Consider the following 20,895-nt stretch of genomic DNA (forward strand, 5'->3'; position numbering starts at 1 on the left):
TGTTGGTATATGCACATGTATTTTATCTTTGTCTATGTTTATTTTATATGTTTTAATTAGCTCTAATTTATATTTTAAAATACAACAACAGGACCTATATCTTTAATATTATCTGTATCATATTATTATTTATAAGCATGCTAGCATTTAGCAATCAATTTAGCACACAACTACTGCAGCCCAACAGGGGCGCTAGCATGACCGTAAACTCTTTGAATGTTGATAAGAATAATGTAGTCTAAACAGTCAAAGTGACTTTTCCCTACTTGGCAAAACAAATGTATATACAGTTATAGCCCACGGATGCAACAATAAAGTTGTCCAATAACTTATGCTAAATCATAGTTTGCATGTTGTATCTAGCAGTACACCTAAAAATATCAGCAAAATGTAATCATAACAAATGCCTCATAGCAGCTAAACAGACGACTACAGATAATAGTTTCAGTCTTTTGCATACACCTGTGGTTCACATTGGTTTATGTCTTGATCTAAGTCAATAGTCATGCCAAACAAACAGATGGCATGACCATGTATTGCCATGTCATCACTAACTACAGTGTGTTTATTAGATTGTGTGATATACTTTGTATATATATGATATACTAACCCTAACCCCTAACCCTTGAGAAATGCATATAAACTGTTGGCCTACAAATATTGTTATCTACAGTTGTTTCAGAAATCAGAAGTATTTAAAAAGTATTGAGCCAGAAATGAAGGAAAATAATTGACCACGTTATGAAGAAATTAAACACACACTCTTATTAAACGTTAAAAAGGAAGGAACTGTGTGTTCCTTTTTTCAATGCTGTGTTTACTTGAACATTTCCTCATTAGCCTTCGGAGCAACATTTCATGTCAGTGTTGTAAAGCAAAGTGTGTTTCAAAGCCACCCAGCCCCCTTGAGTTTCGGTGATGGTTTCTCCCCACAGAGAACAAAAGCTCTGTCAGCAGGACAACTGCTTTCTGGTGCAGGGGCCGAAATGGCCAGGAAACAGGAAAGAGAAAAAAAATTCTAGTTTGGACGCTCACGGTTTGTAACTGTGACAAAGACCAACCTTGAATCTAAAGTAGCTGAACAACTGCAGGGAGAGAAAGTTTTATCTGACTAGTATCAAGTTACAATAGTCGGCCAGTCCACAGAGGGAACATCCTAATCATTATGATAGAATCATGCTTGAAACATGGCCGTTTTTACAATGCTCATAAGGCCATAATCATGTTTGGAGACCATGCATCTTGTCCCAAGCTACGTATATCTGCAAAGCTCCAATCATGTACTGCATCTTTACTGCGTCACCTCACTGCTCTGTGACTCAGCTTAAATAAACTGAAAATATCATGAAATGTTTCCAAATGTCAACTTTTGAAACTCTAGTGCGATTAATGATAAAAAAAGGACATTATTGTTGACTGATGAGAATGCCAGCTGGGAAATGTTATGTTGGAATCTGATAGTAGACTTGTCTAATTCAACATTACTGTGACTGATTCTGCTATTATCATGCTTTGGTTGTTTTTCTCCATTTCTGATTGCATTGTAGGTATACGTTTATTTTCTTAAAGTGCAAAATAGAAACTTTGATGTGACCAACGATTTTGTCCCCGAATTAGAGAATGTAGCTAAATTGCTGTTTTTGCACAAATATCTGATAATATAAATCCCTTCAGCAAGTAATACTTTGTGCAAAAGTAAAGTCAACTTGTTGCAGAGAACCTCACACTCTAAGTTTCTGCTTTGTCACCCTTGCAGCAGCTTGATGCATTGATTCATTGAGGTCCACTGATTGTTTCAATTTGAATGGGTTTTAGGCCGGTGGTTGTTGTCCAGGATAGATTTAGCTTGTCTTTTGTTAGAGGTCCAGCTAAGGGCACACCAGTCACATGGTCACAGTGTAATCCTGCCTCACATGCAGACGCTGTTTGTATCTTTCCGCAGAGCTGACTGTGATCTCTTCTGGCAACCTTGTGACTCACCTTTAATGGAGCATAACATTTCACTTTACAGCAACAAACAAAAAAGATAGACATATGACAAAGGATAAATTAACACTGGGACACACATTGGAAAAATAAACCATGGAAAAAATGCCCTAATGCCGCAGGATGCATTGTTGGTGTTATTAGCAAACGCATTGGCCAGATATATTTACTCAGCTTTCTTAGAGAGTCCATCGTCATTCACAAAGCTGACTAATAAGACCACTGCTCCCCTGCTTGTCTGTGTCCCGGCTGCTAATACGTCAAGTGAGCATGTAAGGCTTAATCCCATATTACCGTGGCTATGTTAAGTGTAAGCATCTGATTGTCACACATTTCTAAGAGGAGCCTCCACAAAGAGTAGGGAGATAATCAGAATACCAGGTTGATAAGTTTGAAGCTTGAATTTGTATTTATTAAATGTATAGGTATCTTCAGGCTGGTATATGCATGACATGTACTGTATGTGGAAATGTGGGGGAGAGGGACTGTCTGCTTAGCCTCTCTCATTTCATGGCAATCCTTTAAAGAGATCTTGTTGGCGGGAACCTATCATTCAATATAGCCGGCGTGTTGTTGCTGGGCCATTTGTTACATAATGGCTGGCTGGACACAACACTTGCACATGTCTTACGTCTCTAAGTCTGTCAATTGAAATGTTAGAGCAGCCTTTCTGTGGTGCCAAACACGGACGGACATTCACAGTGCAATGCAATACAATACAGTATCTAGGTGAATATGTTGTGTGTGTCATACAGTACTTTTTTTATATGTTTAACTTTAACCACAGAAATGTAAAAGTAGGGTATAGGATGGAGTGGGGATTTGGAAAATGGGCTAGAGCTGTTCAGGTCAGTCTCTGGCTAAGTATGGGTTTACGACTCTCTCTCGCTCTATCTCTCTCTCTATCTCTCAAGTGGTAATCCCCAACTACTAGCAAATTAGGATATTGACGGTGACAGCCGCTATGAGTTATGTCTTCTGTTTCCTGGGAGGACATAACAATACTCAGGGACAAGTTAGCACAGTTCTGTGTTCGATTTAGTTTTTTTTGTATTCCTACGCTTAAGTAAAATATCTCTATACTTCTCTTGCAAATGCTGTAAAAACAAAACTAGCAACTTTAGCGAATAAATAAAGGCAATAGACTTTACTAAATAGAGTAACAACAACACTATAAATATCTGAAAACCAGTGTGGTAGAAGTACGCAGCATAAAACGGAATAACGATTTAACATAAAATAGTTTAATTAATATTACAATCACATCTTAGTTTCGTTATTTGTTATTGAGTTAATGCTGGACCACATGTGAAGTTCTCCATCTGCTGCAAATGTAAATAATCCTACATATGAGCCACATATAGAAAAATGTCATGGATGAGATGAGCATGTTTGTTCCAGGAAGGAAGTCAGACAGATGGTATGAGTGACTCAGCCCTGCATGTTTTGTATGTATGTCAAATGTCCTCCACATAGCGCTTGAAATATAACTTTCAATGACACAGCAAAACCTATTCAAGAGTTCAACAAGTTTGAATGGATGATTAAAAACAATAAGGGAAGAAAGGAAATAAAAACAAACAGCAGAACCATATGTGAGTGTTATTCTGCACATTCAGGAGTCAAACCAGATCCAGACATAGTATAACCTTTAATGTTAGAAGTTTAAAGGAAAAGGTAGAAAAAAAAGGTTTCTACAATAGACTGGAATATTTTTGCTCTTGCAGATTCCCGTATAAGGAGACAAGAGTGACAGTGAAGTCTCAATGAGTCACACAGTGACTTAGCTCAAGAGCCAGGAGATTACATACTCTTATTAGGATGTTTTGGATTTTTTTCCCATGCAAAGATAGAGAATGCAGACGACACACAACGGAGATAGGAGTTTTGACTCTATTTTTTTTAGTAAGTCACTGCCAGTGTCCCTGCAGTTATAGGATATTCAAATGACAGTATAAATAATATAAAAGGGAATGTTTATTTGAACCACTTTTAGAATTGTCTGGTGTGTGACATCAAAACAGACAATTATGTCAGCATGGTCACATTCCAGTTTAGCTGAGAATAAAGAATTAATAATAAAACATTGTCTGCCAGTAATGTTAGATGTGTATCAGGTATTACAGGGGCTCCAGTGTTAACTATTCAGGAAAATAGTGTTAGACAGGGCAAAGGAACAAGGGACAATCTGATTAACTGCTTGAGAGGCTGCAAATAATGTTTTTGGCACTGTGCCAAGAAAAAACTGACCACAAGATTTAGGTCTTAGTCATGCTAACTGACAACAAAGGAGTAGTGCAATCAAGTCGTGGAAAACAAGATCATAAGTTTAGAAGAATGAAATGTCAGTAATTACCAACCATCCGGAAGAGGACAGGATTGTGTGTACCACAATGACTTCAATAGTTGTTCGGACATTTCACTTATTCATCCTCTGGCAACCATGAATGTTTGTTCAATGTTGAGTTGATACCTTAAGAATTCGGCCTTCTGGTGGCACATGAGGATAATCAGGGAATTATCAAAGTTATTCTAGGAACTCTGAATGTAAAAACACAATTCATGGAATTTAATATATTTCAAGAAAACCATATATTTCAGCCTAAGGGTATTGCCAGAGTTAAAATCAAGGGAAGTTTTCATTCTTCATCCTCAGGGGATCATGAATGACCAACATTTTGTAAGAACTAATGTCCAGTAGTTGCAATTCCACTAACTATGACTAAAAAAACTGCCGGTTTATAGTCAAAGTCATGCTACTATATCCAAGCTTCATTGTAAACTACACAGACTTGGGGCCCCTGTAGGGATGTGGAGATGTTAAATGGGAACAAACTGAGGCACCAAGCTGTTATCATAGAAACGGTTAATCAACTTGTAGAGACAGTTTCCATGGAAATTGAATAAAGCCACGAGAAATATATATGTTCCTCCTGTACACTGCATAAATAGCCGTTTGACCCAGCAGTGTCAGTCAGAAACCTAATAAACTGGACTTTCCCACCCAAGACTAAAACTCCTTGGAGGTGCTTAGCAACAACCATTAAAACATTTGCAAAGGAGGCTTGCTGCGGTAATAAGTAATTGTGTTGTTTATTCTTGTCTTATTAAACATGTAAGCCCTCAAGATACTGGGCTGGAAGCCAAAGGTTTTTTTTTTTTTTTACAGATGGCATTAGTGATTCAGTTGAACTGCCTTTTAATGTCTTTTAAAGGAAGCTCTTCTCCCCTGTTGGGATTTGAGCTCACCAACCGTTCTGAACCTCAGGGGTCCATTAAAGTTACGTACAGATGTGTATTCCCGTCCAAGTCTTTGAAACAAGGGTGATGGAGCCCATCAGGATGCTTTGTTTTTGTTAAACCATTGGGCTAGTGCACAGGCGAACAACATTCTATCCCTGCAAACATGTAATTGCACCTTATTTACTGCCCTTTTCCCCAGCTTTATGGACTTGTGATAAATCACTGTTTTGAAAAATGGACTGTAATCACTGTTAAAAAGCCCCATTCAGAACAGGTGATGGATTCATTAGTTTCTCACAAGGCATGAGGAGGCTTATTTCTGAGGCAACTCACAACAACCTCAAGGATAATAAGACGAGAAATGGCGCCATCTTTAGGTGCCTTCCTAAACGTGATCTTAAATATACATTCATAGAAGATGTTTTGTGATTAACACGACTGGCTTTTTGGATTGTATGTTGCTGGGATTCTTAACTCCCTGCTAGCACCGTGAACAGTGTTTAGCTTGGGAAAAACTAGCCGAAACGGAGAGTAGCCTCAAGAAAGCCGTGTAAACAGAGGTAGACACTACTCCACTTACGATATATTGGTTCATAACAAATAGTTGTTTTCTGACATAAAAGAAGAAAAAAGTATATATAACCATGCCTACAGCTTTGTAAACTTTGAGCTAAATGCTAACATCATTAAGCTAACATGCGATGGTAAGCAGGTGTATAGTTTCCCTGTGTTCTTCATCTTATTTTAGCATGTTGCAACTTGGTTGAACTGCATAGTATTTTCACTATTACCTCATTCAGCGGTCACCCAAAAGTAAAAGTTGGTGTGTAAATAAAAATGAACAATGATTGGCAATATTGTAAAATTCCTCATTCATATATGATATGAAGTATATTGTACGTAGAAAAACTGTTGTCCTATCTGCTTAACTACAGTTGGCTGTAATGTATGACATTTTAATATAGTATTATCGCTAAATAGGGGGTATTAAAATGTAGTGATAACAGTGCAGCTGAAGTGTTATCTAATGCCAGTTGAAGTCATTAGTTAAATTGAGCAATAAAAGGGTTTGACAAAATTAATTGTAACCACATGATGGCGCTGAATAAAGGGATCATCCTGTTAGAGGCATGGATCTCTGTACAACATGTTGTGCGGATTCTTTCCATGTTGTTGAGAAATGTCACTCTTGTCCAAAGTATCAGACCGACCTACAGACTTACAATACAAAAAAAGAGATGAATTATAATATGTACAACAGAATGCATTTCATGAAATCCAGATGACACACCTCAAAATCACAACGAATACGACACTACTGGTTCTTCCAATGCTACCTTTAATTGCCAAATCCAAAAGCAGTTTTTATCAATTTTGTATAAAAGCATAGGGACTTAGTAATGGAAGTTACCATTTTGAAACAAACAACAAATCCTTCAAATGTCCCTGTGCTGATGGTGGACTCTACAGTTTTGTTTGTTTTGTTTTTCTTGAGCACACTCTGGGAGAGAGAGGTATGCTATCATACAAACAGCAGGGGAATTTCCTTTCAAATGAATGCTTAAACAAATGGCAGGAAAATGTCAGGGCAATAAATATAGGAATAAGTGTCACACTGGAGTATTTTAACTAACTGAATAGTGCAGTTACGTTAAGCTTTTCAATCTAAAATTCATGCTTCTGCACATGAAATACATCATAAAACTTGAAATAAAGATTTCGAATTTAAAAAGTGTTTCTGGATATATGAAGTGAACAAACATAACATTTCATAAAGTTCTTCATAAGCGCTGGTTTGTTGGAGCCAAAGTACATTTTAAAATTGCTTAAATAACAAGGTAGTCTAAATTTGAGCACCTGCTGAATCCATGCATTGGTTATTGAAAGATATTTTCATGTAAATATATTGCACACATCCTGCAGAACGTGCTACTTTTCACCATCTACTGTATCTTTTTATATGTATCACTCAAAGAATTATTTGAGCTTTAGCTGAATATGCACCAGAACATCTCTCGAAAAATATATATTCTGTACAATATACTGTAAATAAAATGAAACTTACAAACTCAAAGACCTATCTTTTCTCTTTCTACAGATGTTTGCACCCCCATATGCCCAAAGCATCCACCGTAAAACTTAAAACTTCCAGCTCTGCGGCAGCCACAAACTAGAACCCCTCAACATTCAATATTGATGCTGGTGAGCAGCTCCTCCAAGGCTTCCAGTCTCTGATTAGCCTCCTCGATTGCGCTGTAAGTCTGCACATTGCTGGCGATGTGGAAACAGATTTCATCCACAAGGGGGATGGAGTCAGTCTCATGTCGGTCCTCCACTGATGCAGCATCCTCTTTGATGATTTCTGCAAACTCTTCCTGCTCCACCAGCTGGCAGAGGTGACAGGTAAGACAGGTGGGAATTCATTATGAGGTGGGCACTGAGCCTGACTGACCAGAACATCCAGAACATCAACCTTAGCTTGCAGGTATCAATTGTTCGTGAATAGTCAAAACGCCCATGTGCCTTCTACATCTATATACACCCATATGCCAAAAGTCCCAGTAGAGACAGTCCTCTGAAACCATAGAACATTACTTTTTGTTGTCCTTCAGAAGCCAGTTAACTTCATGGGAGTAATTCAAAGATATGGTTCAGCATGGTATTTGCTATGAGTTGGATGAGAAGGTTGACAGAGCTCTCATCTCTGTCTGCTTAGTATAAGGCAAAAGCTAGAACTAAGTTAGCTCCGCATAAAGACTGGAAACAATTGGAACAACTAGCATGAGCGGTCCAGAGGTCTGCCTAACAGCACCACTAAGGCTCATTAATTTACATGTTTAATTTGAACCATAACAAAATGTAAAATTTTAAAAATGTGGTTTTATGGTTGGTTAGTGGCCAAAATATTCTTGGCCAGGAGCGGTACATTTTTTCCCCCGCCTTCAGTCTTCATGTTAAACTAATGTGAACATCTGCTGGCTCAAGCTTCATATTCAACATAAAGACATGTGGTGTCGCTCTTGAGCAACCTGTGTGACATCACACACACTCTTGTTATACAGCCAAAATAAAGCCCCTTTACAGTCTCAACATGGGGAAACAGACACCTACCCGCTCAATGATTTTGGCCATGAACTCGGTGCACTGATCTTCCAGCCGAGAGAGACGGAAAAGTTTTGCCATCTTCCACATGTACAGAACGTTGTCTTCACAAATAGTCTTAGCGAGGGTCTTCCCACAAAGACGCTTCAGCCCCGGCAGCAGATACATGTCAGCCACGCACAGCACATCAAAAACATCCTCTGTAATTAACTAGAAATGGACAGTCAATTTAAACATTAACCATGGAAGCAACTATAAACATAACATTGAAGCCCCTTTTAAGGTGTTATGGGAAACCTGTTAGCATTTAGTTGCTTAGTTATACATCCAGCAGACATGGAGCTGCATTAGCATTCAGAGTGGTTTCATCCCTGTGAGTGACCACTGTCACTTACATGTCAACAATATGATCCATTGTTAATATAAAAATGGTTAAATATAGTACGGATTTAATATGAAATTAAAGAGGTAGTGTGATAGCCATGAACTGGATGTGATTCCTTCCTTTGCTTGTCTTTTCTTATGACTCCTTGTCTGGTGCACTCACAAGCAATTTTCTCACTGAATTATAAGTTTGCATCCTTAATAATCAATTCCACAAAATAATATCAGACATAAATTGTGCACTAACCTCTGTGTTATCAGTGTAGATGTAAAACATGACGTGGATGAATATTTCATGGGAAATATTGTGTAAAGTGATGACTGGAGTGCTGGGCTGGGACTGCAGCTGCTCTCCCTCACTGAAGTGGTCCTCCAGCAAGGCTTTAAAGTAATCACTACGTCCGCAGAAAAATGCCTGGAGACACACACAATAAAAACTTTAATATTCATCTAGATGACAGGCGTTCTGTAATACACCTCAGGAATGTTATTGTGAGCTTTGTTGTTGTACCTTATGACATAGGAAGTCGAAACCATCAACCCTGAAGCAGAAGTCAGGATAAGTAGGGAAGCTGTCGACTCCGTTAAAGGGAAGTTCACCAAATCCAACCTGGGCGAGAGATTCAACAGGATAAAGACAAAGTCCAAATAGGCTTATTAAGTACAGATGGCATGAAGTAGCCTGGGATCATGGGAATTCCTTTTTCTTGGTAAACAATTCATTTTGTTACTGTTTGACCTGGCTCAAAAAGGCCACAACAAAGGAGAGACACACCGTGTCAATGGTAACAAAAGATATTTTTATTAAAGTAAGTCAAATTAAAGAAGTGCACAAATAAGTAAAGGATGAGGTGTGGACGTCAGTGGTATCAGTTGTGTAAGTGCAGGGTGAGGGTTGCATGGACGTGTATGTGTGAGGGTGTTGAGATGTACAAAGTAGAACAACTAAAGTAACAGTATACCAAACCAAAACCTGGTGCCTGCGGGAAAGAGCAGAGAGGAGCAGAGCAGAGAGTTAGTGTGGCAGGGAGACTTTAAGTAGCTACAGGGCACCGGGCCCAGGTGCCCTGAGTTACTGCAATCAAAGTTAGACATCCCACAGCCACACCCTCTCCAGATAAACCCACAGGGGCATCACAGTTACGCTCCAAATATTAAGAACAAACTAGTAGAAACCTGCAGGTCCGCTGAAACCTGTACTCATTTTAAATCCAGGCTGAAGACTTTTCCTTTTAACACGGCTTTTAATTTAACCCTTCAAGTCTTAAACTGCACTGTAACTGCATTTTATTTGTTAACTTGTTTTATGTTTATTTTATTATACTTGCTTTTTAAATGCAATTTTATGATGTGTTTCCGCTGCATTATTTCTTAATGTCTTTCATTTTTGTAAAGCACTTTGAATTGCCTTGTGTTGAAGGGGCTATATCAGAAACGTGCCTTGCCTTTGTTGATTATCTGACGCTGTTTGGTGTAAACAAGATACTCCACTTAACTTTATTCTCTGATCTCTGAACTTACAATCCAGAAGTCCAATGACTCAGATCCTTTATCCCATTAAAATATCTCAAGTTTTTATAGTAGCAGCTATGATTTTTTTTGCCATAGTATCCTTACTCTTAGTTCAATGGGAAGTGCACAGTCTGCTAACTGAGCCATCTCCTCCTGAAGCTGAGAGATGTGAGGCTCCAGGGTGAGAACCTTAACACAGATTCCTGGCTTGTTGGACACTGCAGTATGAGGAAAGAAAAAACGTCAGACATCACATTTGTAAAACCATTACTAAAAACCTGAACCAAGAGAACTGTCTTACCAAATTCATACAGCTGCTTGCATTTATTTTCCAGCTCCTCAATAAAGACTTCCATTTTACACTGTTTAGCGAGTCGCCTGCAGTCCTCCACAAGGCTTATATCAATATCCATTCGTCCTGTAACATTATGAAAGAGAATGAATGAAAATATTTTGACTCTTGATCTCCCTGATCACCTACATTAAAGTCATTTTTGGAAGAATTACAGTCGTAAATAACTTTTTCAATGTTGTATGGGCCACTGAATATTGTCCTAATGCAGACTTAACACAATGCTTAGCCTACAATATCATTTAAAGGTACCTTGAATTAACATTCAATAACATCTAAAAAAAAAAAATCGGGAAGTTTAAATTACATGTTATAATAGTAATCAATTCAAAGCTAAATGTATGGTAAAAAATAGATTTTAAAAAAATATATATCATGAAGGTAAAATATAGTTTTTTGGCTTCTAATATTCCAGAATGATACTCGTAACTAACACTCCATTTGTATTGCTAAATCTTAATACTGTGACCAATGTAGAAGGCAAAAATATTTGAAGCTCACCAGTGTAGGAATACTGCAGGATCGCTCCGAAAGCTGAAGGGTTCACCTGAAATCAAAACCATACAGATGTAGATACACAAGATATACCTGCAATTTGTACATTAGAAACAAGAATACATAATTCTACCTACCAACGGATGTTTGAGTGTGATCAGGTTCTTCCCTTTCCATTTGGTCTCAAACATATCAGTGAAGTACTCTGAGCGAGCGCTGAGAACACATCGGTGGGCTGTAAATATTTGTCCATGAACCAGGAACTTGACATCGCTGTGTAGACCCTGCTCCAGTAACCTGGAAAGAAAACACATAAACAGTTTGATTTTAAACAAACTTTACAAAAGGTACTTTGCAGTTTATTCTTCTTGTTTTTTCTTATTTCTTTTAACTCAAAGTTACTAAAACAGCTGAGGAGAATGATACGCTTCATACATTTCTTTTAAATGAATGGCAAACTTACATATGCAGGAAGTAGTTATAATCATCCCTCTGCATGGCGCGCACAGTGATACACTTATAGTCTTTGAGCAGGCGTGGCACTGATTCATTCAGACAGCTATACAAACACCTCTCGCCATCAAACGTGTTGGCTTCACACCTAGCACCTGAAAGCAAGGCAAAGAAGAATAAAACTGATTATACCAAACAACATATATTTCAGTGTGATTATAATTCACACTATAAAGAAACGCTGCTTTTACTTGGTTTGCTTTACATAATGAACCTTACCACTAGCCAACAGGTACTGGACCAGCTCATCATGGCCACAGAGACAAGCATAATACCTGAAGAGCAAAGTGTCCACTTGTAAAGTTGTTGGTGTAATGATTGTGTGTAAATATACTACCTCCCTAAATTGTACTTACAAAGGGCTGCTGTCCCATTTATCTCTCACATTGAGGTCCACGTCTCTTTGTTCAACAAGATATCTGAAAGAGAAAATAAATAAGTGCTAACAGTGACCAGAGTCTGACTACAGTGTATGTCAAACATTTCCAGATTAAGTAAAAAAGGTGCATCACACTGGAGCTAAATGCAAGGTGGAAAAAATGAGTGAGAGGCATTGTTCACATGGCCGCATACACTTACATTTGGTAAAAAAGCTGCACTTTTTGATGACCACTTTGAAATTTCATTTTTTATTCTATGCTGGTTTTATTCATCCGCTTTGTTTGGAAATGATGTATAGATAAGCTCGGTATTGTGCTAATAATTAGCAGGAGATTGCAGTCTGTAAATACAAATCCGTCACGGAATAAGGAGGGACCGTTTAATGTTCTGTGGCTCTGATTAGATTAGAATATGAAAGATATTGCTCATTTACTGTTTAAACATATATGTAAAAGGTGTTGTTGCATGGTGAAGCTTTAAAATAATGCCAATTAAGAGCTTGTGAGCAGCAGGTGGAGAGATTTAACATCACATAGTTTGTTTTTGGAACTTCAGTCTCCACATTTTGTTGGTGTTTAGTTAACTGTATCTGTGATGTTCTGATGTTTATCTGGGGAATTAGCGACCTCTAGTGGTGACTTGTAAAATAATGTTTATGTCGTATCTTGCCATAGTCCGATAATGCATGGTGAGGTGAGCGGTCGCATATTTTTCTCTCTTGACTTATGTTGGTTAGAAAACACGTTTGCCTGTAAGTATGGACTCATATAGTATCTCGACAGTAATGAAACCCTTCGTTAATTAATCCAAGTTATTTTGAAATGTGTATTGGTCGTAAATGCTAACCGCTAGCATCACAAGGCAATTTCCCATATAAGTTAGCCATAAGCTAACGCATTTGTTGTTATACGTTTTAACAGGCAATGTAACTATTGTTCTTAAACAACGTCTGTAATGATTGAAATACTGAAACATGTATTATTTTGTCTGTTCAGTTTTACGGTGCTTCCTAAGTAAACTTTGGAAAGAATACAAGCTGTTCGATCTTTATTACGACTTGGGAAAACTGTTAGCTATCTGCCGAGCTGACGTAGCAGGGCGTCACACACACACTGAAGCGGGAGCAGAACAGTAAAAAGGCAGCTCTTCCAACGGCCAGCGTTGGTTCGATCTGCAAGTAAGAAAAAAACATCTATACTACTATAACAATCACCATGACACAAAGAAGAGAAGAAGAGGATTTTGATGGATTAGAAACAAGATCACAAATATCCAACTGCTCAAGAACCAGCAGACAATCTGTAGCTAACTCTATGGCACTGAAAGCGCGGGCTAAAGCAGAAGCTGCACGTGCGGAGCTTGCATTCGCTAGACAAGAGGCAGAGCTAATTAAACAACAAGCCATTCTAAATGCTAGCCTGCACAAGTAGCAAAGGCGGTGGCGGCTGCTAACGCGAAGCTGAAATCCTAGAGGCAGCTGCTGAAGAAGAAAATAAATATGAACGTCAAACTCAATTAAAATTAACATAGTGCCTCGGACTCCAGTTGAAATACATAATGAAAATGCTGCAATGCAGATTCCTATTACATACCCAGGTCACCGTTCCTATCAGAGTGTTAATGTAGCCAATATAGTAATGCAGTCACAGTCTCACCATCAGATGCAGGGCCACAGACACCTCACATTCACCTCCTAGGCCCTGCTGTGGTGCCCTTGAGCAAGGTACCGGACACCTCCAATCTCCCCCCTCCCATTGCTCCCCGGGCGCTGCACAATAGCTGCCCACTGCTCCTAGTACTAGGATGGGTTAAATGCAGAGGACCAATTTCACTGTGTGTGCTCTGCTGTGTGCATGTATGTGACCAATAAAGAGGGTTTCATCCTCCGATTCTATCTTCAAACATGGACAGCGGTGAAGTGAACAGATACTGATGACCTAAAACTCTCTGCCAGAGAGGAACTTGATCTGCTGTGCAAGTGGCTTGGGCCTTCGTCATCTGAGCAAGCTAAAAGGATCAGAGGCGTACACATTCACAATCCACCTGCAGGCCTCAGGATGTTATGGCAAAGACTGGAGGACGTTTATCACCGGAAGTGATTGAAAACGCTCTTCTGAGATTTTCCCAAAATCTCTGCAAAAGAAAACCACAAGATAAGAGAACTGGGAGACATTCTCATGGAACTCGAAGCAGCCAGGGCAGATGGATACTTACCTGGTCTCTCGTACCTCAGCACCTCCCGTGGAGTGAGCCCAATAGTACAGAAACTCCTGTCCAACCTACAAGAGAGGTGGATTACTGTAGGATCACATTACAAAGATCAACACAGAGTGCCATATCCTCCTTTCTCAGTTTTTGTCAACTTTCCCAGCTTCGCCAGCATAACAGGAGCATGGTATACAACAAAGACAGAGAAGAGTGTTTTCCAGCCATCCAGTCATCACGCGAGAACATGAGTTGCTGTGAGAAGGACTGAAATCCCAACAAGTGGCGGCGTCAACACCACAGCAGTCAGGAAACACGATGACCCCGACAAACAGTGTCCACTACATAACAAGCCTCATCCATTGAGAAAATGTCGTAGCTTCAGAAACAAAACTCTGGAAGAAAGGAAAGCGTATCTGAAGGAAAAACACTTCTGTTTCAAGTGCTGTGCATCGTCCACTCATGTTGCTTAGGACTGTGGGAGGCCTGTGTTGTGCCAGGAGTGCAACAGCGACAAACACCCATCAGCGCTACATCCAGGGCCTGCCCCATGGAAAACTGATGTCTACGTGAGTACTGTGGATCACAGCGGGGAGCGGCAGCCGCTGGAAGCCATTCCGTCTGTGACTTCCAAATGCACGGAAATCTGTGGGAGTGTGAAGACGTCAAAATCATGCTCCAAAATCTGTCTCGCATTAGTGTATATCCTGCAGGCCAAAGAGACCTAGCCATGAAGACCTACATTGTTCTTGATGAGAAGAGCAACAAGTCCCTGGGCAGATCAGAATTCTTTGAGCATTTCAGAATTGAAGGCGCTGGAACGCGATACACTTTGAAGACATGCTCAGGAGTGTTGGATACAGCCGGGCGGCGCACAAGCAACTTCATGGTGGGGTCATTAGACGGCAACATCCACATTCCCTTGCCTACTCTGATTGAGTGCGACATGCTGCCAGACAACAGGTCTGAAATACCATCCCCAGAGGTAGCCAGGCATCATCCTCACCTCAAGCACTTGGCAGACAAAATCCCAGTCCTGGACCCAGACGCGCCCATCCTTCTTCTCCTTGGGAGAGATTTAATCCAGGTGCAAAAAGTGCGGGAACAACGTAATGGGCCACACAATGCGCCGTTTGCCCAGCGACTCGACCTTGGATGGGTGATAATCGGAGATGTGTGTCTGGGAAGAGTACACAAAACCACCACTGCCAGTGTCTTCAGAACCAGTGTGCTGATGAGCGGGCGCCTCTCCATCCTCAGCCCATGCACCAGCAGCTTAATGGTCAAAGAGAAAATTGACAGCTCTGTGCCACCCCACACCTCTCCATGTGTGTCTCATGCAGCCAATGAAGCAGACAGCCTGGGCAGAAATGCGTTTCAGAGAACACAGCGCAACGACCAGCTTGGCCTGTCCATCGAAGATGAGTTGTTCCTTGATCTCATGGATAAGGAAGTCTACATGAATGAAGCAAACTGCTGGGTAGCACCGCTGCCATTCAGGCCAAACAGGCCGCGTCTGCCGCACAACAGACAACATGCTGTCAACCGCCTCGCCTCCCTCCGCCGCATGTTGGAGAAGAAACAGGGCATGAAAGAACATTTCTTCAACTTCATGCAAGCAATGTTTGATGCAGACCAAGCAGAGCCTGCCCCAGCACTGAGGCCACAACAAGAATGCTGGTACCTACCAATATTCGGTGTTTACCACCCACGGAAAAAGGATCAGATACGGGTAGTGTTTGATTCCAGTGCGAAGCACAAAGGCACCTCCCTCAATGATGTTCTTCTCAGTGGGCCTGACATGAACAATACCTTACTGGGGGTCCTAATGCGCTTCCGTAGAGAGCCTGTAGCGGTAACTGCGGATGTGCAGCAGATGTTCTACTGCTTCATTGTCCAGGAAGAGCATCGCAACTTTCTATAATTTTTGTGGTTTGAAGATAACAACCCAAACAAACGCATCACTGAGTAGGCCTACCGCATGAAAGTACATGTCTTTGGCAACTCTCCATCCCCCGCGGTAGCCATCTCTGGCCTGAGAAGAGCAGCTATGCATGGAGAAAAGGAAGCTAGACAGTTTGTCATGAGAAACTTCTATGTTGATGATGGACTTTCCTCATTCCCCACTGACGAAATGGCCATTGCCATCCTGAAAAGCACAAAAGAAAGGTTAGCAGAGTCAAGCATTAAGCTACACAAAATAGCCTCTAACAGCCTTGCCTTTGATGGATGCCTTCCCCACTGAGGAGCGGGCCAAAAACTTGGTGGAGCTAACTGCAGACCTCTTGCCACTACAGCGCAGTTTGGGACTCGCCTGGAGCTTGCAGTCAAGACACATTCACCTTCCGTGTATCCAGAGAGAAGAAGCCATTTACTAGAAGGGGAATCCTGTCTACAGCCAATGGGCTTTACGACCCCCTGGGCTATGTGGCACCTGTCACAATTCAAGGGAAGGCCTTAGTCAGGGAGCTGTCTACCGAACAAGCTGAATGGGATGCTCCCCTGCCAGCGATGAAAGAGGAACAGTGGAGAATGTGGACGAACTCACTCTGTGAGCTTGAGCAGCTTCAGATCGAAAGACCCTATGTGCCTGTTTCTTTGAGCTCCACAAAACACAGAGAACTCTGTGTCTTCTCTGACGCTTCCACTATGGCCATATCAGCAGTGGCCAATCTTAAAGCAACAGATGAAAAAGGACACACTCACATTGGATTTGTCATGGGCAAGTCAAAGCTGGCTCCTCATCCCCCACACACTGTTCCACGGCTCGAACTTTGTGCTGCTGTCTTGGCTGTTGAAATGGCAGACTTAATTACAGAAGAACTTGAGACAGACATCCACAAAGTCATATTCTACACAGACCGCTGCCAAGCTCATACACAAGGCAAGGTCCTGCACAAAGGGCTCAAGCAGCAATACGGATGAGTTGACACAAGCAAAACTAATAATCACCAGAAATGCTCAACATGATGCGTTTGCAGAGGAGATGAAATGCCTTTCCAGAGGTGAAGTCGTCCCAAAGTCAAGTCCTCTGAGGAAACTGAATCCAATTGTGGACTCAGACGGCCTGCTAAGAGTTGGAGGACGCATTCCTTTGGCTGACTTACCCTGGGAAGAGAAACACCCAATCATTGTCCCCAAAAAAACCCACGTAGCAACCTTATTGGCGAGACATTACCATGAAAAGGTCGCTCATCAGGGAAGACATCTGACAGAGGGCGCTGTTCGCTCTGCTGGACTGTGGCTAATTGGAGTAAAGAGACTGGTGTCAAGCATCATTCGCAAATGTGTGACCTGTAATAAGCTGAGAGGTAGAATGGAAGAATAAAAAATGTCAAACCTACCTGCTGAACGACTCGAGCCAGGCCCTCCATTCACAAATGTCGGTGTTGATGTGTTTGGTCCATGGACCATAAGCACAAGACGCACGCGAGGTGGCATTGCAGAGAATAAACGCTGGGCTGTCATCTTTACTTGCATGGTCACCAAGAGCTGTGCATATCGAAGTGCTCGAGTCTCTGTCCTCAAGCTTTGTTAATGCACTAAGGAGATTCACAGCTGTTCGTGGCCCTGTCCGCCTCTTCCGTTCTGACCAGGGAACAAACTTCATAGGGGCATGCAAGGAACTTCAGATCAAATCTGATGACCATGAACTGACTACTTACCTTCAAGACCAAAGCAGCACCTGGACCTTTAACCCTCCGCACTCCTCCCATATGGGTGGAGTGTGGGAACGGATGATAGGTTTCGCCCGTAGGATACTGGATGCACTGCTTTTAAAGACAAACACTGCTCATCTGTCTCATGAAGTTTTGGTCACACTCATGTCTGAAGTCATGGCCATTATGGACGCTAGACCCCTTGTTCCAGTGTCATCCGATCCAGACATGCCCACAGTCCTCACACCTGCCATGCTGCTAACACAGAAAATCGACCCAGTGCTGCCACCCACGGGAGAGTACGACCTTATGGACCTATACAGCAAGCAGTGGAAGCAAGTACAGGCGTTGGCTGACACATTCTGGAAACGCTGGCGTCAAAAATACCTGGTGTCACTCCAACCAAGGAGAAAGTGGCACGTGGACAAGCCAAACTTGAGTGAAGGAGATGTCGTGCTGCTCAAGGATGCACAGGTCAAGCGGAATGAATGGCATGTCGGAGTGGTGGTGAACGCCATTCCCAAAGCGAAGACTCTAAAGTTCGCATCGAATAGTGTTATAATACATTATAACAAGCGGGGAGTGTGATGTTCCGATGTTTATCTGGGGAATTAGCGACCTCTAGCGGTGACTTGTAAAATAATGTTTATGTTGTATCTTGCCGTAGTCCGATAATTACGACGGAGTATTAGGGCCACATATGAAGAAAAAAAATATTTTTGCCGTGACGAGATTAAAGTCGACACGGCGACTTTAAAGTCGACATGTCGACATTAAACTCGAAATGTCGAGAATAAAGTTGAAATATTATGTCGACTTTAATCTCGACATGTCGAGAATAATCTCGATTTTATGTCAATTGACACTGAAAACTATTCAGAGAGAAAGCAACCGCTCCACAGGTGCAGTTTGAGTCACGCATGGTTCTTACACTAATCACCACACTGTGGTTCTGCGCTAAAACAGCGAGGATCTCTTTATTGTTAAATCCAATTCGGAAGTATAATTTCACCAAATAATCTACACAAGCCATTTCGGATTCAGTGCAGGACCTGTGGGAGCGGTTGCTATGTCTCCCAACTAATTTCAACTATATTCTCGACATTTCGAGTTTAATGTCGACATGTTGACTTTAAAGTCGCCGTGTCGACTTTAAAGTCAACATGTCGACTTTAAAGTCGCCGTGTCGACTTTAATCTCGTCACGGCAAAAATATATTTTTTTCTTCATATGTGGCCCTAATACTCCGTCGTAGATAATGCATGGTGAGATGAGCGGTCGCATATTTTTCTCTCTTGACTTATGTTGGCCAGAAAACACGCTTGCCTGTAAGTATGGACTCATATAGTATCTCGACAGTAATGAAACCCTTTGTTAATTAATCCAAGTTATTTTGAAATGTGTATTGGGTCGTAAATGCTAACCGCTAGCATCACAAGGCAATTTCCCATATAAGTTAGCCATAAGCTAACGCATTTGTTATACGTTTTAACAGGCAATGTAACTATTGTTCTTAAACAACGTCTGTAATGATTGAAATACTGAAACATGTATTCTTTTGTCTGTTCAGTTGTACAGTGCTTCCGAAGTAAACTTTGGAAAGAATACAAGCTGTTCGATCTTTATTACGACTTGGGAAAACTGTTAGCTGTCTGCCGAGCTGACGTAGCAGGACGTCACACACACACTGAAGCGGGAGCAGAACAGTGTCCTTACTAAGAAATCAGGAAAGAGAGTTTTTTTCTGTTAGAAATGAAGTTAAATAAGAGAAGTAGCCAACTATCAATTTAGGTTCAAAGGGGATATGGTTATACATTGAATTGCTTGTGAATCAGCATTATTTAACTTTATTTGTTTCTAACGAAATGCATAAAAGAATTAATTGAAAAGAATGCAGATCTTTCTGTGCCCATCCTTAACTGACATCATGTCTATGCAAGGTGTGGCTAAGTGATGTACAGTTTTAGATTTGGAGTTGAATATCATAAATGTTGTACATTTCCCAGTTCTAATGGGACGCCCTGCAGCAACATAACATTACACATTACCATAAATAAGTTAGTTATTTGGATATATTTGAATGCCCCAAAGCAGAGAATATGTCCCATAACATTCAACATTTAAGATGTGGTGCTAGACAGCATCTATACATGTCTGGTAAATAGGCCATCCAACACTGACAGATGGTATGTCAACTACGCTGTATCAACAAATTATACTAGTGGTTTTCAAACTTCCACAACAGCTAAAGTTACCAGCTGGCTCACCAAGAGCTAATGTTAGTAACCCTTCCGTGTTTACGTCGATGTTAACATGTATTACTTTGCAATAACAACGCAGTCAGCTTAGAGTTTACCTGCAAGACGTGGAGTGCAGGCCATATATACATAAAGGCTTTTGTTTTGTAAGGCAGCAATTAGGACAACAGAATATAAATGCAGCCATAACACAGAACCAAAAACATCCAAGCTGAGCACTTGTTTACCTGACTCTAAAAATGTCGCCCTTTTTGCAACTACTAAACAGGTCGGACACATCCATGATCGCCGCGGTGTTTTCGGTCCTCTGTAATGCATTGAGACGGCCTGTCTGCAGGACAGGATAGCGACGGTTCGGTGTAGCTTCAGGGTTTGCTCGACGTTGTTAAAGTTTGATTGGTGTCAATTCTCTTGCACAGTTGTTGACAATCTGCAGGGTTCCTCCTCCGTGTTTTGGTGGAAGTAGTCCGGGAGTCACGTGACTAAAGCTTGTCTACTTCACTTGTTGTACAAAAAACCTGTAAACTAACAATCCATAAGACTGAAGGCGTTTATTATTCTCTATTATTTCCTTAAAAAGTTATGTAACGCTGTATTATTATAATATGTGAGAGTACATGAATTTTTAAACGTCTCAATATAAGCTTTCAATTAGTTAAAAAAATATATTTACTACCGCAGGCGTATCATTTAAATACGTTTCATATAGAGCGCGGGAAATCCGAGTTTACGCCGGTCACTTGAATGCAGCACACGTTCAATAACAGAATTAGCCTTTTGCAAAGAAATCTGTTTACTACGATAA

At 40.9% G+C, this 20,895-nt stretch overlaps 1 protein-coding gene across 7 annotated transcripts; it reads right to left on the bottom strand.

Annotated features, from left to right (window-relative positions):
- Positions 1-6,551: 6,551 nt before the first annotated feature.
- Positions 6,552-20,563, bottom strand: abtb1 (ankyrin repeat and BTB (POZ) domain containing 1). Of its 7 annotated transcripts, none has more exons than XM_063883372.1 (15): positions 17,518-17,946; positions 17,352-17,417; positions 17,126-17,281; positions 16,880-16,955; positions 11,944-12,006; positions 11,807-11,862; positions 11,538-11,682; positions 11,212-11,371; positions 11,081-11,126; positions 10,529-10,645; positions 10,333-10,445; positions 9,227-9,325; positions 8,963-9,130; positions 8,341-8,541; positions 6,552-7,616 (listed from the first exon to the last, which is right to left on the bottom strand). In XM_063883372.1, the coding sequence occupies exons 4-15, from the start codon at positions 16,891-16,893 to the stop codon at positions 7,410-7,412; spliced, it is 1,389 nt and encodes a 462-aa protein (XP_063739442.1). In that variant the 5' UTR covers positions 16,894-16,955; positions 17,126-17,281; positions 17,352-17,417; positions 17,518-17,946; the 3' UTR covers positions 6,552-7,409. The 7 variants fall into 7 exon arrangements, with proteins under 7 accessions (XP_063739442.1, XP_063739434.1, XP_063739458.1 ...); XM_063883364.1 differs by having other exon boundaries at positions 16,880-16,964; XM_063883388.1 differs by lacking the exon at positions 16,880-16,955.
- Between the last annotated feature and the right edge of the window lie 332 nt (positions 20,564-20,895).

This window comes from Eleginops maclovinus, chromosome 1, assembly GCF_036324505.1.
Source record: "Eleginops maclovinus isolate JMC-PN-2008 ecotype Puerto Natales chromosome 1, JC_Emac_rtc_rv5, whole genome shotgun sequence".
In the NCBI taxonomy this organism is placed as follows: domain Eukaryota; kingdom Metazoa; phylum Chordata; class Actinopteri; order Perciformes; family Eleginopidae; genus Eleginops; species Eleginops maclovinus.

Excerpts from the sequence above, each read along its gene's own strand:
- abtb1 (XM_063883348.1), bottom strand. The coding sequence starts at position 16,258 with ATGACAAACTGTCTAGCTTCCTTTTCTCCATGCATAGCTGCTCTTCTC. Across the intron at positions 12,007-16,151 it reads AAGACATGTACTTTCATGCG|ATATCTTGTTGAACAAAGAG; the intron begins GTAGGCCTACTC and ends TTTCTCTTTCAG. Across the intron at positions 11,683-11,806 it reads CCAGTACCTGTTGGCTAGTG|GTGCTAGGTGTGAAGCCAAC; the intron begins GTAAGGTTCATT and ends CCTTGCTTTCAG.